We start from the raw sequence: 20662 nt of genomic DNA, 5'->3' as shown, positions 1-20662 counted from the left end.
AGTGAAAGGTAAAAAAATAATCATCATAGGCTTGAATATAAAAACAGTCCAAACATTTTAGATAGACCAAAATAAATGTATTAAAGCAAAATTATTTATTGAAATAATTCTACTATAATTAAAATCTGTTTATCTTAAACAATATTTTTGTTAATGGTTTAGTATAAGACATTGCTTAACTTTCTGGTTTAATATTTTGTAGAATTAAGTTTTATCAGTATTTTAACACAAACATATGAGCGTGACAAAAAAGTAATGTGCTGGACAACATTCAAAATTAATACATGTTAAAGTTTTACCCAGTGCAAGGTTCATAATGAGGCCGCTTGGTGAAGCTCTGCTCCACAGCTGAAGGTCTGTAATACAGATTAAAAAGTCCACCGATGATCACGTCTCCATCCTGGGAGAGGCTCTTGTTGAGCGGTGCACCCCACCGGGAGCACACTATTGCCTCAACCACCTCCAGCCCCATCAGTCTGCCCACTATGCTGAGAAGCAGCAGGGAGAGGGCTGACGAGGGCCACAGAGTCAGGAGCAAGGGGAACCAAGACACAGATGCAACTTTTCTGGACATTTAACACATATAAATAACTGTTACCTGAATGTCAGAATAGGAATCAATAAATTCAGTCTGTGTCAAACACAAGTCACAGCACACCTGCCTCATCAAACCTGATAATAGAAAGAATTAAGTTCACAATAAATGGTACCTCATAGACAATGTTCAACAGTTCCTGTTAACAAAGACAAACCTCACAAAAATTACACATGTTCAAACCTTAGCCTCATTTCAGTTACCTACAAAAACAGAACATTATAAACACAAAATGTTTCAGCTGGTTAAAATGCTCCTATCACAAGGTAAATTGTCAACTCTGAAAATAGCATCTTGACTAAACATGGCTACCCCCCCCACTCTGCACAAGTGAAGTGTTGGTGTGAGTATTTATAACAGGTGTAAAACCTTTTGCAAGGAAGTAAAACTGATGACACAAGCAGCATGCAAGACAAAATTATTCCTCTCTAGAGTGATGGTGGAAAAACAATTGAATGCTTGCAAGTGATTTGTGTTTATGAAGTTGTGGGGTGTGTGTATGTGTGTACACTATGTTTTCTATCGATGCAATAACGAATGATGTCATTCGAATGAGTCCAGGTAATTGAGAAACTGAACCTCAGGATAAGTGAGGGAGAAGTTTTGGGAGGCATTGTATCTGCTATTTCAGTGAACTGAAAGGTATATATCAAACATGAAAGAAATCATCCAAGTGTGTGTCCTTTTGTCTTAGATTTATATGGAATATTGTGCTGCAATTGATCCATAAAACTTGACAAAGTGTGGCAGTCTGTCTGAACCAGTATGGGGAATTTTATGCCCAGAGCAACAGGTGTGCAATTTGTCAGCTCAATTACACGGTAATTTCATGAGCAATTACATCCCATTATGTTTAAGGTGGCATATGGGGAAAGATGAGTCTGTTTGTGACTTTCAATAAATTAGTTTTGAGCTGAAGCTCCGTTCAAGATTAATTATCTGTTGTATGTTCTGTGTATCGAGTTGAGCAAAACAGGAATTGAACAAGTAATTTGTTGAAATCAAATATTTAAATATTTTATTGCATTGGTAGGAAAATGCTCACAGTCGTCAGATGAGCAACATTACAAAGAAAAAAGGATGGCGTAACACTGAAACAATACAAAAAACCTCAGCCTGGCCTGGCCCTGTGTAGTTGTGACTTTGATTATTCATTCAATTAAGTTATACAAAATAAAACAACCATAACCAACAAGAGATTATTTTTGCAGTCTGTATCAAAGCAATTATAAAAATAAAAACCTTTAAACTCCAAATCCTTCAAATTTCCGAGTATGTTTTCAGAGTCTACAAATCATAGAGAGCAACAGGTCCAAGCACGGAAGTCTATGTACTCTATTGCACCTAATACAAACAAGCCTATGTCCTCTGTTGTATCCAATGCAACTATTTGTTCTGTGCAAATGTTGTTGGGCGATGCAACATCTATTGTAAAATTGGTGCATAGTCATGCTTGACATGTTCACAGGTAACATGCACAAACATAAATGTACAGTTAGAATTGGTTCTCAACTAAAACCAGTTTAAAAACAATGACAGGAATATTTACACACAAGACAAATAAAGAAATACCACCAAAAAGAGAAGGAAGACTTAAATATGGTCTTTGAGAAGATGAATCCATCGATTAAATGTAGCAGTCTGATCATACTACACATTCAAATGATACAAAGAAAGACATTCCCTCTCTGCTTATAAGCCTTTTTTTTGCTTCATAGTCAATGTACGTAGTTTGGACAGTAAATCACAGGGACAAAGATAATAAGTATCTGTACAATCAGTCTAGGAAGCCATTTGGAGGGAATCAATGTTCCCAAGTACATTTACACATTAAGCAGAATATAGACAATACACTGCCAGACTAGAAAGACCATTCACTATTGAATAGTGGACATTTCATACAGAAAATTCATGCTGTCAGTTCCAACCATGGATTACATTTAATGTTTCACTTACATTATACAGACTACATCTTTCTCTGAAAGCCCAGAATAAAACTTATTGAACTGTTATATGGGAAACTGGGACATGGGAACAAACTATGGCAAGTATTTCTTTCCTTGATCTTCTGGCTTTTGGTGTAACTGAATGTCATCGAGAATCACTGCTTGGTCATTGTCTCATTTCAGGTTATGGTTAGAGCTACAGTCTGAGTAGAAAGTACACCTCCGGCTCTGACACAGAGTGGTTGGAGTCCGCAGGTGGAAGAGAGTCATCTGTGTAGTACCGATCTCCATATTGATCCCCATTTCCATAGCGTAATGATGTACAAGCTCCTTCAGGAAGTCCCCTGTCCTCCAGCTGACCAAGGTAGCCTGCTATGTAAGAACCAGTAGAGTGTCTGTTAGCTGGTGGATTCTGTGAGGCGGGTTTACTCCTCAATACCACTCCACCAATGCCGGCGGCGCTATTGATCATCAAACCTGCCCGAGGCTTTAGAGCCTCTTGCTGTCTTTCACGGGCTCGGCTGTTGATATGGCGCACTCGGCTTTGGCTCCGAGAAGATAGGCGCCGCGTAAGAGGTGGAGGGGAATCATCTACATCCCTGGGACCAAGAGGTGCTACACTTGTTGCTTGTGGCTGTGACAGTGGGGATTTTGTTTCCTGACGCAACTGAGGAGGCTGGGGTTTATCTCTGTCACTGTCATCCCCCTCCAGACTGACAAGCTTACGTAGCTGTTCTGTGAGTGGATCACAAGACTGTGATTGGAATGTTACTTCCCCCATAGTGCCAATCCTCATTTGCTTCCTCATATGGGGAGTGATGAAACTGCGACTAATAATGTTGTATTTGCTCTGGAAGTTGCATAATATGTCTTCAGAGGTCAGGTCTCCCAGGGACTTGGACTTACATGGGCTGGGGACAGTAGATTCTATGGTACCAGACTGGGGTCCAGATGATAAAGGGCCTAAATCTGAGTGTAGATAATCTCTGGACTCAGGCTGTGACTGCTGCCTTGTAGCCATAAGGGGAGCCTTTTGCTTCCATGAATGAGTCGGGGTGTATGATTGTGTTTGACTTTGGCAGTGTGGCTTAGTGTTTCGAGGAGCTGAAGACTCTGATGGGGGTGTAATGCAGTCATAGTCCAGGTGGTTGTACACTGCATCACAGTCAGAGGAAGGGGAATATAAGCCTCTGTCTCTACTGATGTGTGTAGACAAAGCAGCTTGGCCAGGGAGGCTTTCAGAAGAGGAGAAACCATTATGGAAGCACCTTACTTGCTCCCTCTCCATCTGTTTATACCCTAGCCTATCTTGATGAGACCTCATCAGGATCTGGCTGCCACTATAGCTCTTCTGTTGCATGTAGGAACTGCTGTAGTCTCTGCTGTTGTTAAAGGCATCAGAATTGCTCTGAGGAACAGGATAGCTGTTCTGACGCAGTGGGCTCGGGATGGAGGGTCTAGAGTTGACAGGTCTGTGGAAAGGTGAAGGCTGGAAGTTGTTGTGGTGTTGGTGGTGATTGGGCAGCTGATAGGAGGGTTGATTAATTGGGGAGGAACACTGTGAAAATGCACGTGATGGGTACTGCTGCTGAGGATCACAGTATGACAGAGGCTGTTTTTGTTGGGAGTAGCTGGGAGTGGACTCATGGTTTTCATAAATAGCATGCCGTTTGGTTGGACTTGTAAGTCCCTCCCATTGGCTGCCATGTCTCGGTGAGGTCATCATAATTTCCAATGGATCCTCGTCGACATTTATCTCCACTTCTGCAAAGGCATTTCCAGCTGAGTCATGGAGAAACTGGAAACGTTCGTTGTTTACAGAGGAGCCCATGTAGCTTTTAGTCACCTGCTCTGCTCCTGGTACTAGTGCTGGTGGATCATACACTTCTTCATATACACTCTCCTCTGCCTCCTCAACTTTTTCACTCCCACCTCTCTTTCTGTTCATATCATCCCAGCTTGCATTGTTCCCTTTCCCAAAACCCTGTGCCACCTTTGCTGGAGAGGACCCCAAGCTGTTTGAGGGTGTGCTTTCCCTAGTGTCTGCCTGAACATGGACTGTCTGTTTCCTCAGGTTGTACACTGATACAGGCAACAGCACTTCCTCATCCAGAATTGTGTAGACCTCCTCAAGCTCAGCCGTTTCTGGGCTCGAGAGGAGAGCTGGAGCGGGCAAATCTGCGTGGGAAATCTGGTGCACTGACTTGTTTTCTTGATTTGTTTTTTGGGCCACTTTTTGGGGACTTAATAGGTGTTTCTTGTTAGCTGATGCAGTGTTACTCTTAAGAGAAGCCCTTGAATCCTGCAGCACTTTAGGGGTGGTAGGTCTGAAGTTTGAGTGACAGAAAGGGGTATGATGAGGAGATGTGTGTGAATCATTTTGTTCAACAGTGTTTTCAAACTGACCAATCAGAGCAGAAATAGAGCCACATGTGTCTTGCTCATTGCCTAAAGACACAGCATCAATGAGTCTGGAGATGGTGCTGTCATGCAAAGAGCTGGGACTCTTTAGATCGCAGTCCATACTGACAGGGGAGAGAGGGGGCAAAGAGGAGGGGGCAGAAGAGGAGGAGGATGAGGAGACTGAAGGTGCAACTGTGAATGTTGTGCTGATTGATGATGTTTCTGGTTTATCTAATTTCATCTGGCTGTTCTTAGAAGGTGAGACGAAATACTTTTTCTCTGTTTCTGTTGGGAGCATGTTTGATTTGTTGACTTCATTGTCTTCTGGTTGATAATTGGCATACTCCTCTTCCTTTCTTGCTTGTCCTCCGCCAATGACCAGATAAGAAGCCTCATCTGATTGGTCAGTTTCTTTATTTCTGTTGATATACGTCTTGGAAGGGGAGGAGATATTAGGTTCAACTGAAAATGAAGATTCGATGAAAGGATCCAAAGAGGAAGACCTGGGCCTGTTGAAGGGGCAAGCTCCTGTGGACACAGATAATTGAACAAAAAAAGATTAATAAAGATGGATTTATATACACTTTCTGATGTAGAACACCAAGCCAACCAACAATTAAAAGACAACAATTAACAGTCCAGCCAATACAAGGCAATAGCAATACAAAGACAAATGGATCACCAAATACAACTGTGAAGGGGAAGTTGGAAAATGAGGCCATGGAGGTTAAAACAAAGGAAGAATCCATGTTTGCGGACATCCAATTAGGAAAGAGATGGTCTAATGGGATTGGATTGGTCGAATGGGATCAGATGACACAGCAATATATTTCTCAGACCACTTTTGAACAAAATACACTGGGTGGACGCAATTGGTATGTTTTTGGACGATGCAACCTTCAGACAATAGGTATTTTAGATTACCTGTAGGAATATCCTAGTCAGTTCTCTACTATAAAGAAGCACAACAAATGAAGATGGGACAGAAAAGGCATGTTAAGGTATCATGGAGAGTAGGCTGTAGTATGTCAGTTTACATGGTTATTGTACATGAGTTTTAAATAGTTGTAGTATGATAAGTAAAGGAGAGAATTAGAAAAAAGAACACATCTTACATCAATCAATGTGCAAAACAAGTCAATGCAAAATCCTGCTTTAAGTCATGTCAGCTCCAAGCATTTCATCACAAAGAAAGTAGCACTTTTATCCTACAGTTTAAAGAAATTAGTTGAATAACACAGCAGAACTGTTCCCAAAGCCAGCAGGGACTCTGTTATCAATGCCTAGGATTGTTGGTGTTTGATGTGTGGTAGTATTTAAATAGACCAAATCACAATGTGTTACAGTAACTTCCAGGTAGAAGTATGTGTCACGTACATACAATGTAATGATGCTGAGTAAACGGGGACGAGGAACAGCTGAGATATCAAGAGAAAATGGCTTAGTTTTGTTGTTTATGGGCATGCCAGGTAATAATACAGAGTGGAGTAGGGTTCGGGTTTTTCAGGTTTCAATCTGCAAAGAGCAGACATGCTCAAAGACAGCTCTGGACTCAGAATCTGAAAAGGGAGTACATTTGGGACAGACCAAAAGTCTGTGTCAATCAAAAAGATGGGGGCTTTACAGAGTTAGGAGTTGGGTCAGCTCTGCAGCCTGGTCCTCATGACCAAATTCGTGGGGAGTATTTTGTGACAAGTAAATTTTACATCTAATTTCAATGACAGTGATCAAAGAGCTTACTTACTTGAGGTTGTTGGCATTTACTTAGTTAGGCTAACATTAGGTTACTTAACATTACTGACAAGCATTGAGGCAGGTGAGCCATTGCTCTGTTTTAAAATTAACGTTAACGTTTGTTGAAACAAATTATTAGTGTCTATGATTTAAATGTGTCATGCTATGTTTTCAATATGAGCATGAAAATTTACAAAACAGCCAAGCGTGGCCAGCTACATTGTCGCTGTGTTATTGTTAATGTGTACAACAGGTCAGTAAGTTTTTTTTTAGCTGATGTTGGCTTTGAGAATGCTAAAGATTGTGTATAAGAATCATCTGCAGCATGTTTAGGCAATTGCCAGTTGTCTACCCGGAAGTGATTGTTGTTGTTAGTGTGATGTCATGGTGATTTAGCCTATTAGATAATCATGAATCTTACAAATACCTTCTGTTGATTAAACTAGAAATTATATCATTTGGATATAAATTGCATAATTCCAAATAATATTTAATTTTTTAACTGGAATGATGAAAGGAAAGTACCCACCGATAACAGTGTCTGAGCCCAAATCATTCTGTTCCTTGTCTGGGGAGCAGAGGGATAGCTGCCCTTGCAGAAGCCTGTCTAAGGGCATGGAGATAGGTCTATGGGTGAGGGGGCCTCGTGGCTGGTAACGCTTCCCCACACCTCCTTCCTTCCCTGACATGCCCTCTTCTCCTGCTCCTGCACCTGTGCTGTTCTTTTGGTCTGATATCGAAGCCACTGACTCTGATAGTGCCATCTTTGTCTTTTTTCGTCCCTTTGCTGGGGCACTGGCTGTGCGTCGCAGGAGGTGGTCACTGATGGAACGTTTCCGAAGGCCACCGGAGTTTGTATCCACAGAGGACTTGGAAGAACGGTTAAACAAACCACGGATACCTCGCAGCTGATGACCCTGAAGGCAGAAGGAACAGAACAGAAAAAAATAAGAGGGGGAAAAGAGATAACAAGAAAAGGAGAGCAAATGTGCTTCTCAGAAACAAATTATCAACATAGGTTCACTTTGGACAAAGACATAACACAACTCTTTCACACATTACAGCTTGAACGTGTTAATTGTCATGAAAACAATAAAAACATATGCCACATTCTGAAGTTAATTTACAGCAAAAGTTAACAATTGCATGCATTCAGATGCATTGCCAATAGATGGCACCATTACTCCTTATATTACCACAACAAACACTATGCAAGAAGCCAATGAGGCTTATACATGCACGCTTACATTGCAAATTATTCCATCTTTGTTGAAAATGAGACAACCACAATTGAAATAATGTTTGTTTGTTTTCTAATAAAAATGACCTTATTAGCAAACTGTATGACTCAGCGCTTTGATGTCACACGCAAATAAATCATTAGAGATATGGCTGAACACACACTGCACTTTTGCATCATGCATTGCTGTTTCATGCAGCACCACACAGAGCCTCAGAGCACCAGGATACCTTGTTAGATCCTAGAAAGTGCATTATGGTAAAGCTGGGGTTCAGGACTAGAGGGCTCCACTAGAAAGACAAAGGATTGAGCTTAAGTGGATTGATGTGTTGAGAGAAACATATTTTTTCTTTGACAAAAGAGGGCCACAGGGGGAATGTTACCATAAATACCAGCACTATACAGCACTTACCTTTCCATAGACATCATGCACTGACACATGCACAAAGATGGAAGCCTCAGTCAGCCCCTCCAAGTAAACATGTCTGTAACCTGTTGTTAGAGATAAAGGGAGAAAGCATTTAAGCGAGCGAGAGAGTGAGCGATGGAGTGAGTCAAAGAAAGACATCGGCTGTCATCAGACTGGTGGTTGCATAGTAGTTTGCCTGAGGCGAGGGCATCAGGAGTTCAGGGACAACTCTGATGGATGTAAACAACAAATATAACCCACCAAGCCACAGGTCTTTAACTATACAAATCAAACAAATCATGGTTCACTAGACACGAGATAATGTGCCCCATAACCATAGCACTGCCAAAGCCTTAAGGGAAGTTATGTGTTTAAGTGTGAGTGAGTCGGTCTGTCTATGTGCGTTAAATAGCAGAGCTAATGATTGTAACTGGCAGTGACAAACTGTGCCCCCTTTTAAGTTCATGTCAATACACAAAAAAATTATCTTTTTTTTTCTTGAAATAAAGCTGAAAAAACAGAGGAATTCTGCACAGACCAGGCATCAGGCTGCTGAAGGCAACGGTCCGTTGACCAATAAAGTCCCGTCCAATTGGGTCATGGTCCCAGACAAGGAAACGCACCAAGACAATCTCTGCCATGTGAAGTGTAAAAGACAGAGTCTCCTCCCATACTGGATTAAAACCTAAGGAAAACACACACACATATATATGTTTATTGTAATCATGATGTGTTTCATCAGTATCTCATCAAATGTATATACACAAGACATACAAAAACCTGGGAAAAAATGAAGTTGGTGGTAGTGATGTGTCAAATTATTTATTTCTTGGATCAATGCCCTGCACACTAATCTCTTAATACTGTTTGGCTCCCAGCTCCACAACCTTTCCCTAAGGAGGCTTCTCCTCCCCCTGTTAGGTGCCCTTATCTGGGGACATGTAAGGCTGACAACAGCAGAACCTTCAATTCCATCTCATGCAGGCTCCACCCTCTACTGGACTCTTTGGGTAATACTCCCGATTCAGTTGCTTGCTGCTTTGTGGTAACCACAGTGGGGCTTCCCTCAGACCAAATCCCTTGTTTGTTCCCAAGAACATAAGGAGTTAGTTTCAGGTCGAGAATAATCGAATTAGATGCTTTGTCCTCCACCCCATGAGGAAAACAGGGAGGTAAAATTGCATCTACTGCCAACTTTCTGCATTGGCATGTTATGTTGAATGCACAGCCCCCGTCAGATGCACCGAACAGCTCTTTTTGTGCTCTGGTGATGGTGTGGCCAGTAAGGCCCTATCCAAGAAAGACCTTGCAAGATGGCTTTGTGAGTGTATCTCCCAAGCCTCCAGGCAGGTGGATAGTAACCCTCCCATTGTGGTTGGTGGCCTTGTTCAGCATGGTGAGTGTCTGGGACATATGAATGACAGCTTTGTGGACTATGCCCTGCCCATTCATACAGTTCTATCTCTTGGACATGTCTGGCTTCTTTTCAGGGTTGTGTGCTCACTAGAATGACACAGGACTGGTGTAAAGGGTTGGGTGTATGTCAGCTGTGTTGCACCTGACTCCCCTATGGGCATGATACACCAACTTGTTTCCATGCACCTTGATGACCCTGGAATTGTGGTGTGCAGGGTGTCTATTGCTTGCGTGTAGACCCCTGCAAGGTGAGGCCACAGCTCCACCCAGTTCAGTTGCATACCACCTGGGTTGGCTGAGGCCCCCTACTTCTCCACTGCCACAGCCTATGTTATGAGAAGTAGGTGGTAACCTTCAGCCCATCAAGATCAGTGTGACTGGGTGGATATTATGTTGCGACAGTGCATTCATTTATCAGGCTCCACCTACTGTACCCAAAGAGTCTAGCAGCGAGTGGAGCCTGTGTGGGATAGAACAAAGGTTACAATACTGTAACCCTAGTTCTATTAGCAAAGACAAAGCCCTCTAACTAGGGACCCTGTCACTCCTATGCCACTCGCTGAAGAGGGTGTAAGAGAGTGGGAATCCACCTCCTTATATACTGTGGGGTCCACATGTATTCGGGTATGGTTGTCCTGATTGGCTGCCTATGTTTATGCTTTTCTCAGTATGCAAATGCATGCTCATGATTAGAGGAGTATTACCCAAAGAGTCAAGTGAGGGCTCCACGTGTGCCAATAGAACTAGGGTTACAACATTGTAACCTTTGTTCTGCTTCCATTATACCTCTAATTAATTAATCTCACTTTTGATAGTGCTCCACAGCTCAAAGCCAAATGGAGGATCTGCATATATATATAGTATAGTATGTTTAATACTACCTAAAGGTAAATATACATATAATCTGTAGCCATTTCAAAGGTAAAAAAGGCTGATTTATTTATCCACTCCTTGGTTAGCTTAAGTGTCATATCTATATGGGTAAAAGGTGTGCAACATAGTTTGCTGCCATTCCCTAAATTTGATCAATACAATGTTTGATCAACAGGCCCTTTTCACAGGAGACATTTTTACTTATCAATAGCAGAAAATTTCATGCATTACTAATAATATATTAGTATATATTAACATCAGCTCAGTTCTGTTTACAACAGGTAAATGGAATTCAACCATGATTAATTTAATGATTTATGCTTGTGCTTTCCTGCCTCTGCCATGACATGTCGCAATGTCTTTATTGAGCCTGTTTTGAAAATACAGTGGTAGGTACTTAGTCTAAAATATTAAAATTGAAGAAATGTGATATTATGTATTACTGTTTATCTAAACTATGGAGGCCTGGCTAGATGTGACATGAAATATCTGTTACCCTCAAACATTTACTAGTCAGCTTTCTGTAAGGGAAAAAACTGCAGCTGCAGCTGGGAAACAGAGAGGGGGGATGCGATACTCAGATAATAGCTTTTAGAACTTAAAATAATTCTTAAACCTCCTGCAACTTATTCTGTGGCCACTTGGAGGTAGCTGAAATAAGTTGTGAACACAACAGTGTAATATCATATGGTCATATGGTAAACCTGTAAGCAAACAGTTGCTTTTTACATATACAGCAGTTATGGACATGGTATGGTATTCATTTGGACTCCTGTTTCTGGCCACATGGCAAATGTAAGCCCAATTTCCACTCTCTTTTATCTCTGGATTTGGTCTCTACCAACTCCTGAGGGAAATATCTGGCTCTTAAGCTTCTGAAAGCTCCACTATGTTCGCCAGGTAGTCTCTGACTGTGTCTGTCTGCTGTTTGGTACTGAGCAGGTAGTGTGCAGTGGGATTTTAAAGCTTTTTCACTGAAAACAGCTGCCAGAGCTGCAGGCGAAAACCAGAGAGCAGTGAGAGTGAACCCGAACAGCAAACAAGGAACAAATGAGCTGAAACTTGATAATTCTTTGTAGGTTCATCACCACAAGTGACCCCTTTCACATTGTCAAAGTTTTTCCACACTGCCATTTGAAATATTGTTGTTTATAATATCTATAATAGAGTATAAGCAACTTTTTGACCCGCGAGATCTGTGTGTTTCTAACCGTTGTCATCAACAACTCGTGTCTGTTCCTTGCAGCAGTCAACTGGTAGACCGATGATCTCCACTTCCACAAATGGATCAATAATCTGATAGAGGGGAAAAAGTGCAATAATTTTAATTATTTTATGACACTGAAAATATTCATGCTGAGGTGAGTTGAACATTTCTGAGTAGTCAAGCATACTGAGTGTGTGTGTTTGTGTGTGTGTGAAAGAGACAGATGGAGAATATGTGCACACAGTGTATGTGTTTTGGTATTTTTATACCTCTCCACGGTCCCCCAGCATGGAGTCTGGTGGTTTGGGCAACTGCTGTCCGCTAATGATCTTAAGAATGAGTTGCTTCTTGGGGTAAGCTGGAAGCGGGTCATCACTGAATGGGTTGAAGGAGCCTGGAGGGAATGAAAGACAGAAGAGCAAGAACTTTAATTTATGTCACCACTTAATCCTAAAATCCAATCCTCTCACATTGGTCTGTTTCTTGCAGTTATTTGTAATATTTATATGCAAAATGAAGGGAGAAAATAACAGATATATTCACTGTAACTGATCAGATAATGTTGACTTGGTGGCTACAGTAAATTCAAGAGCATGAATTCTGTATGCTTTAAGGTTTGCATCATAAACGTGAACAATGGGCCCCTGAGCAATGGGCCCCTCTCCTATAGGGTCAAGACACACACACTTTATGGTGGTTTTGCCTCTGTTTTTGTTGTTTTACATCTCTTTTTAGTAATAAAGAAATGTGTGTTTTGCTCGTTGAAGTCATTTTGTGTCTCCTTGTGATTGTTTTGTGTATCTTCATACAGTAGTCACATTGTGTCTCTTTGAGGTAATTTTGTGTATCTTTGTTGCTGTTTTGTGCCTCTGAGGTCATTTTGTGTCTTTCTTGGTTACTCTGTGTCTCTTTGTAGTCATTTTGTGGCTGTTCTGCCCATTTTTGTAGTTATTTTGTGTCTCTTTGCAGTTCATTTGCATCATATTGTGGTCTTCCTGTGTCTGTTTGTGGTCATTTTGAGCCTCTTCCTGGTTTGTGCATTTAAATCTGGCTGACATTTTGCAGGTGATGAAAAGGAGTGAAAAAAAAACAACATTCAAGCATTGTAAACTACATGTGTAGCACGACATGAAAGACACACCATTGCCTCAGGTTTGTTTTGTATCCACCTATCAGTTGGTATCTAATTTCAAAACAAATAACAGTGTGACAGAACTATAATGAGGGTGAGATTATCTTTATAACCTCAATATCTTGGGGAAAAAAACCTTGATGCAAAATGTATCACTAATTCTATTTCCTGTATTTGTGCTTCTTGCATTTGAATATTTCACTATCTGAAAATATCAGAGAGGTTCAATGTAGCAAGCAGATAGAAAATATACCAGACATGCAATAGTGTGAAATGTTTTAATTTAAATGGGAAATCAATATAATTATATAGGTTACTATATACAGAGCTACATATATAGTTCTATTTCACAAAAGCTCCACTTTCTGCTGGAGTGGGTAATACTCTTATCCAATCACAAGCACACATTTGCCCACTTAAATTTGCATAAATGGAGCTAACCAATCCGGACGTGGCTACCTGAATCATACAGAGCCCATAGTATATAAGGAGGCATATAATGCTCAGATGCCCTTTACCTCTTCAGTGATGACAATTCGTCCACAGACTGGTCAGAGCAGAGTCTGTGTGAAATAGAATGAAGGTTACGATATTGTAACCCTTGTTCTATTAGTATCGGTGGAGCCCACTACCTAGGGGCACTGATGCTCCTACACTGATCGCTGAAGAGGGTGTAGGGACGAATGTGTGCTCATAATTGGAGGAGAGTATTGCCCATAGAGTCCAGTGAAGGGCTTGCCTGTGCTAATAGAACTAGGGTTACAAGATTGTAACCTTCTTTCCCATACCACATGTATTTATCTCTGTATACCCAATGTAGTTCCATCCCCACACATACCTGTTTTGTCCCCATGCCTCTAACTTATTATTCTACACATCCAATTGCAACAAATAAACATGGATGGATTACTGAACGGACATGCCAAGCACAGGCCCAAGGGCCCCAAGTTTCTAGCCTTGCTGGAGAAGGATCTGCAATAGACACAAAGTAACTACAAAAACAGGCAAAAAAACACAAAATGACTACAAAGAGACACAAACTGACAAAGAAGGACAAGATGACTACAATAAGACACAAAAACAACTAACAAAATACACAAGATGACCTTAAAGAGATATAAAACCACAAAAAGATACATAACAGATACATAAGAAGAAGCAAAACCTGTCATAATCCTGGGTTTTGGATTCATATTCTGTTATCTTGTGGACTTTTCTTATGAGTTTTCTGTTTGTGTTTCCTTGTTTCATGTTGTTTAGCTCATATTTAATCCGCTTCCTGTTTTATTATGTAGGTTCCCTCCTCATGTGTCATGTCTGGTTTTACTTCCTGTCTTTGTGTGTTTCCCCGCCTGTTTTCTGCCACACCTGTATCGTTAAGTCTTGCTTGTTCCCTGAGTCTTCCCTTCACACCTGTTTTGTATTAGGGTACGTCCCAAGTCCCTTAAAATTACTGCTAACCACCTAACCTAGCCACCTTACCTAACTGTTTAGTCCCTCCCACTTAGGAAAACATTTAAGGAGTCAGGAGTTAGGAGTGAGGAGCGAGGATTGCTGATAAGAGACATGAGACGGCCTTACTCTGAAGCATCACGTAAAGCGACGTCCTATTCTGGTGACGACGGCACCTATGGGTGGCGCAGCTGGATCTGCTGCATAACGGAGCCAGCGTTTGGCGTACATCCCAAGTCACATTATATTCGCTGATCAAAGCCTGAATAAGACATCAGACCTGTCAGTCTACCTCAATCAATTCAATTTTATTTATAAAGCCCAATATCACAAATCACAATTTGCCTCACAGGGCTTTACAGCATACAACATCCCTCTGTCCTTAGGACCCTCACAGCGGATAAGGAAAAACTCCGCAAAAAAAAACCTTTAACGGGGGAAAAAACGGTAGAAACCTCAGGAAGAGCACGAGGAGGGATCCCCCTTCCAGGACAGACAGACGTGCAATAGGCCTAGATGTCGTACAGAATAGATCAACATAATAAATTAACTTTAATCCGTATGACAATGAGACATAAAGAGAGAGAGAGAGACAGAGACAGACAGAGAGAGAGACAGAGACAGACAGAGAGAGAAAGAGACAGAGAGAGATGCAGGACAGACGGTAATGACAGTAGCTTACAACAACATTAATGAAAGTAATAATAATAATTAATATTAATATTACCTACAGCCTATTAAACATTATTCCACTCACATGACATGCAGGACAATTAATGATGGGCAAATGTGTTTGTGTATGTGTGTGTGCATGGTGTTATATCACTCGAGCAGCTGCACATTTAACAGCCACACATCACAGACAGTCCGCTGAGCAACACAACGGGTTGTGAATGAAATAAACTTAATAACAACATGACAGTCTTGCAGGAAATATCATTAACGTTACTCTTTGTAGTCACGTAGGCATGTGAATTACAGCGTTTCATTGCAAAGAATGCATGTAACGGATACACTTGCACTATTTCTCCGCCATCTCGTTCAAATGAGACAGACGAAGGGGGCGAGTATTTATACGTCATGGCCTCAAGCTGAAAAAGACTTCCTGTTAGGAACCTCTCGTGTTACCTTACTCATCGCACCTAACAGATCCCTCCTAACGCCTAACTCCTTACTGGCAGGAATAAGAGACATGAGACGGCCTTAAAGATGGCGGAGCTCGAACAACTTCCGGTTCAAGTAAGGAGTTAGGAGTTAGCAGTATAAAATAAGAGACTTGGGACGTACCCTTGGTCTTGTCTGCTTCACCCTTGTTGTCAGCCGACCCCTGTTTCACTCCTTTTGCCCATGTCTTCCTTCTCCAGCTGTGTCTTGTCCTTGTGATCAGTCGTTTGTGTATATATACCTGTGTGTTTCCCTTTGTCCTTTGTCAGTCTGTCTGCGTACCCTCTGCATTCCTCATTCCTGCCATCATCATGCATCCATCCCTGGTCTTCATGTATTTTCCTGGTTGGTTTTAGTTTGGATTTTTTTTCTGCTCCCAGATTTTTTCTTTTTTTGAGTTGCCTGCCTTTATTGGAAGTCCTTGAGCGGCTACATTAAAGCTCACCTTTTGTTGAAAACTTAAACCGGCCTGTTGAATCTTTGGGTCCTCTTCTGAACTGAAACCATAACAGAACCACCACAAAGTCTGTGTGTCTTGCTCCTAGATAGGTGAAGTAGTGGGGCCTTTCAGATATCTGTGCCCAGGGGCCCTTGTCTCATAATCTGCCCATGCAAATAAACACCGATTTACACAATAATTTTTTATTTGTATGAATAAACAACGGTTTGTATGCATGTGTTGGTGCTTGTTTGTGTGCATGCGACCTGTTTGTTGCAGTACCTTTACACATGGGAGGGGGCTTGAGGACGTAGCCAATACCTCCATTCACCATGAACTTGGCTCTGTTGAGCTGCATCATCCTGCCCTCGGTCTGGTAGTTCAGAGCGACTGAAAGAGAAGGAAAAATATTTATTTAGATATAAAGTGTCACTAAACCTCAGTTTTTCAATTATTGTACAGATATTGGTGCAGTACACACACTATAAAAATCCCTGAGGATGCTTAATAGTGTGTAGCAAGAATCATATGAGGAGATGAGGTCTTCACCCTAGTGGTCATTTTGCATTTGTAAAATGTACCTCTTTTTTTTTTAATTATACATTAATTTATTTCTTTAAGGCTGTGAGTGACAACCTTGAAACTTTAATTGGAAAAACAGAGGAGAAGGAAACCAGCAAAAAGAAAACAGATACAAAAAGGAAGAATTGCACCTTCTTCAAAAGCTAATATATTTCAGTGTTTGGTGTTTTTCTTTCACTTCCTCTCTCCTTTGTAATGGTTTCTGTTTTTGTAAACCTTGAACGTGATTTCTTAGAAATTCAAGAGACCAATACGGCTTTCTGAATTCAACAGAAAAAAGAAAAAAAATAATTGGCCGGGACAGGCAGGGATTCCTTGTTTCTTGGATTTCCTGACAATGCTCATCTCTGCCCAGATAAAAATATTCAGTGCCAACTCTTTTTCATTAGCTTATCTTCTCTTTATTTATTTATGTATTTCTCCCTAGTCCTCACAAATTCCTGTTCCAACTGTAGCCCTACGAGTAAACTCACACACGATCACACACATGTACATGTACATACATACAGTACACATACGTACGTTGCACAACTGAGTTGATGTCCACATACAAATTAGCCTCTGCATTTATGAGCATCGGCAAACTACACAATATGCTATGTGTACATGAAGTGTGTGCAGGCCACAAATGAAATCAATGTGTGTGTGTGCATGTGGTATGCAGTGTCAGTTAATGTGTAATGACAGGTATGTGGCTAAAGGGAAGGCACCTGGTGTTTTCATTAGCCTCAATACAGGTCAAAAGCTTACAACGACAGACAACTGTCTTACCCAACTGACAGCCCACGTTCCAGTAGAACTGGGGGTTAAAATTGGACGAGTCGATACGATAGGCTGAGGGATAAATCCGTGACAGCTGCCTCTGGTTAAAAGCCAGGAATTGTTCGGCTTTGTGATTTACCAGAGACTGGGCTCTGGTCTCGCTGAATGACAGAACGTCACCTGGAGTACCTGAAGAGAAACATGGGTTAGGAATGAGAAAACATCTTTGTGGTAAAGATTGCAGTGTGCCTATTTGTTTGTGTTTGTGAAGGTGTCAGAGCTTTGGCGTTTCACCTTCATTCAGACACTCCTGTGAGGCAACAGAGTTGGTGAACACCACCAGGTTTGACAGATCTCGACTCAGTTTCATCGTCTTCCTCTTCCTTCCACCCCTAAAACAATTGCCAGGTGACAGAAGACGATTGCAAGAGAGGACAGAAGAGAGTGAGTGAGATCACGTTAAGATATATGAGACAGGTAAAGCAAGAAGAAATGCACACAGTCATATACGTGTTTAAAAATTTACAGTGGCAATAGCAAAGCAAGGCAAGACAGGACTGTCCATCAGTGAGGCAGCTTGCAAACCGCAGGAAGGAGCATCAAAGGCAAAAAGCTTAATGGGGAGCACATGCAGTGCAGCAAGACTCCACATATATACAACTACACACACACAGTGATGCACACGCAGTCTTGCACAAAGCCAGTCAGTCAGTCACAAAGCCACTCAGATGCATGCTGCAGGAATCTTCACTGTGACATGCATATATGAATATGCAACCAAAGACCAGGAGAACAAAGAGAGACAAAGGCATTATATACAGAGCAACTCAGAGGGAAAACACAGCTGGATTTCCATATGTCTTGCCCAATGCTCACTCACAAAGACAGAGGAGAAATGAGACAGGGGTGGATAAAGATTGTTTGTGAAAGAGAACTGTGCTGTATTCAAGCTGCAGATGAAAATGGACTGGATTTTCCCCCTTCATTAGTGATTCATATCAGGGTTGTTTTTTTGTTTATTTAATAACAGTGTGAATGTGGGAAAAGAGCAGGTTGATTCCGATGCTCTGATTTAGGTTTCTTTCAAATGTGAATATCTAATTTGTGGCAATAAAGTTGATAGTGCTGAGAGCAGTGGAAGAGCTCATGTGGCATTCTTGTTACTCCAATGCAACATTTTTCTCATGACTTCATACTAATACCAAAGGGAGGTTGGAAAACTGCAGCAGCAGAGGTTTTCAGTGGAGGTAGAATATTTTGGATGCAATTCAAGCAAACACACATAGGGAGTGGGGGGAAACAAATACATTATATGGACACGTACTTAAGTACAATTTTGAGATACTTTTGTATTTTAATTTTTGGCTTCTTCACACTTCTACACCGCCACATTTCAGAGGGGAACACAGAATCTTTTACTCCGCTAAATTTATATCACAGTTACAGTTATTACTTATTTTTTAATAACTTTATATACTTAAAAGTATATAAAACACTTAAAATGATCTCCACCTCAACCAGCTGCAACATCAAGTGATGCTTACATGTTAAAGGTGCAGTGTGAAATGCCTGGCCATATGCTCCAAAGAAACAGGGGGCAGCATTTCACAGGTCTACTACTGAATCCATGCAACCTAAATTTACAGTCAATAGATATATATTGAAAAAACTACTAACTAACAGCAGGGCAAGAATCTTACTATATAATGACGAAGACTCTGTCTGTGTGTCTGTTCCACGTTTTTCTCCTCACTGACTTGGTCAATCCATGTGAAATTTGGCACAGTGGTAGAGGGGCATGGGAGGATGTGAATGAAGCAATATTACATCAATTGGCCAAAGGGGGGCGCTATCGCAACCGACTGAAATTGCAAACTTTGAATGGGCATATCTCATGCCCTGTATGTCGTAGAGACATGAAACTTTGCACAGAGATGCCTCTCCTCATGAGGAACAAATTTGCCTCAAGAACCCATAACTTCCGATTATATAGATTTTCCACCATTTTGAATTTTTTGAAAAACACTTAAAATCGATCTCTTCCTAGGAAGTTTGACTGATCTGCATGAAACTCAGTGAACATAATCTAGGGACCAATATCGAAAGTTCCCTCTTGGCAAAAGTTGGAAAACTTACTAAAACTGAGCTTCTATAAGGCAATGAATATTGCAGAGGGCGTGGCTCATCACATAAAGGTGTATAACATCTCAAGGGTTTCACCGATCACCACGCAACTTTGTAGGCATATGACCACACATAATCTGAGGGGACCCCTCCATTATTGACCTGATCAAACAAAATGGGGGCGCTAGAGAGCTAATTTCTTATCTAGGCCTAACTGCCATATCGATTTTTACTAAACTTGGTAGATATGTAGAACAGGACGCCTCAAGGTGACTGGAGAAATTTAACTCTAATTGGCAACTGGGTGGCGCTATAACAACAGCAAAATGCTTAAAAATGACCGACCGCTGTGGCTCCCCCTGTGGCTGAATGTTTTTTTTTCTCCAAAATTTTTGGTATGACTAAGTCATGGTATGGTATGCTTTACATAATCACGGAAACTGTCAGTATGTCATTTTGTCAGTCAGTCAGTCATCCTACCAGTGCGCCCCACTTTTAAGTCAATACAACATATAAACACTTAATTATCTGCCTTTCAACGTGCTACCTCAACTACTAAAAAGTTTGGGGTTTTTTCTAATTTTGGTATGACTAAGTCATGGCATGGTATGCTGTACATAATCACGGAAACTGTCAGTGTGTCATTCTGTCAGTCAGTCATTCTGTCTGTCCCACATTTTTCTACTCACTAACGTGGTCAATCTATGTGAAAGTGCACATAGGCATTGAGGTTTGGCATAGGTGGAAGGTCACAAAGCTACCAATGGGTATGGACTAGTATTTAAAATTTGACTGAACTGAGGAAACTCTTAGAGCCAATCAAAATAACACTCAATTTTATTATCTTTGTGTGTGGCGTTGGACTATATATGCCATAGCTTGCTCAGCTTTAACAAGACCATAGTAGTGAAAAAACAGCCACATCAAAAACATGTATTTCATTATGATTTGTGTTATTTAGAAGAATGTTGTGAGTCAAGCATCAAACCTCATGTCTTTACTTGTCTTAAGCTGTCTCCAGCAGTGGACAGTCACGCCTAAGTTTACTCATCTTGCTTTGTTTTCTATAGTTTTTTTTTTTTTCTTTGAGACTGCTCTCAGGATTGCAGCTCAGCCCTGCGTCCGATTTTTCCCAGTGGCCACTCGTGGTATTGCAGCAAAAAATAATCTCTTGCTGCCCAACA

General features: G+C 41.1%; 1 protein-coding gene across 1 annotated transcript in view; it reads right to left on the bottom strand.

Moving 5' to 3' along the window:
* Window positions 1–1592: 1592 nt before the first annotated feature.
* The window catches only part of plch1 (phospholipase C, eta 1), an 87299-nt gene continuing 68229 nt past the window's right edge, over window positions 1593–20662 (bottom strand). The window contains exons 14-23 of the mRNA XM_033631487.2: window positions 17649–17746; window positions 17364–17543; window positions 16293–16400; window positions 12093–12217; window positions 11828–11912; window positions 8866–9012; window positions 8331–8410; window positions 8149–8208; window positions 7208–7595; window positions 1593–5472 (exon numbers count right to left, since the gene is read on the bottom strand). Coding sequence (XP_033487378.1) covers window positions 2738–5472; window positions 7208–7595; window positions 8149–8208; window positions 8331–8410; window positions 8866–9012; window positions 11828–11912; window positions 12093–12217; window positions 16293–16400; window positions 17364–17543; window positions 17649–17746 — 4006 coding nt within the window. The 3' untranslated portion in view covers window positions 1593–2737. The remainder of the gene's footprint in view (window positions 5473–7207; window positions 7596–8148; window positions 8209–8330; window positions 8411–8865; window positions 9013–11827; window positions 11913–12092; window positions 12218–16292; window positions 16401–17363; window positions 17544–17648; window positions 17747–20662) is intronic.

This window comes from Epinephelus lanceolatus, chromosome 4 (genome assembly GCF_041903045.1).
Source record: "Epinephelus lanceolatus isolate andai-2023 chromosome 4, ASM4190304v1, whole genome shotgun sequence".
In the NCBI taxonomy this organism is placed as follows: Eukaryota; Metazoa; Chordata; class Actinopteri; order Perciformes; family Serranidae; genus Epinephelus; species Epinephelus lanceolatus.
This window is presented reverse-complemented; position numbering and strand designations above follow the sequence as displayed.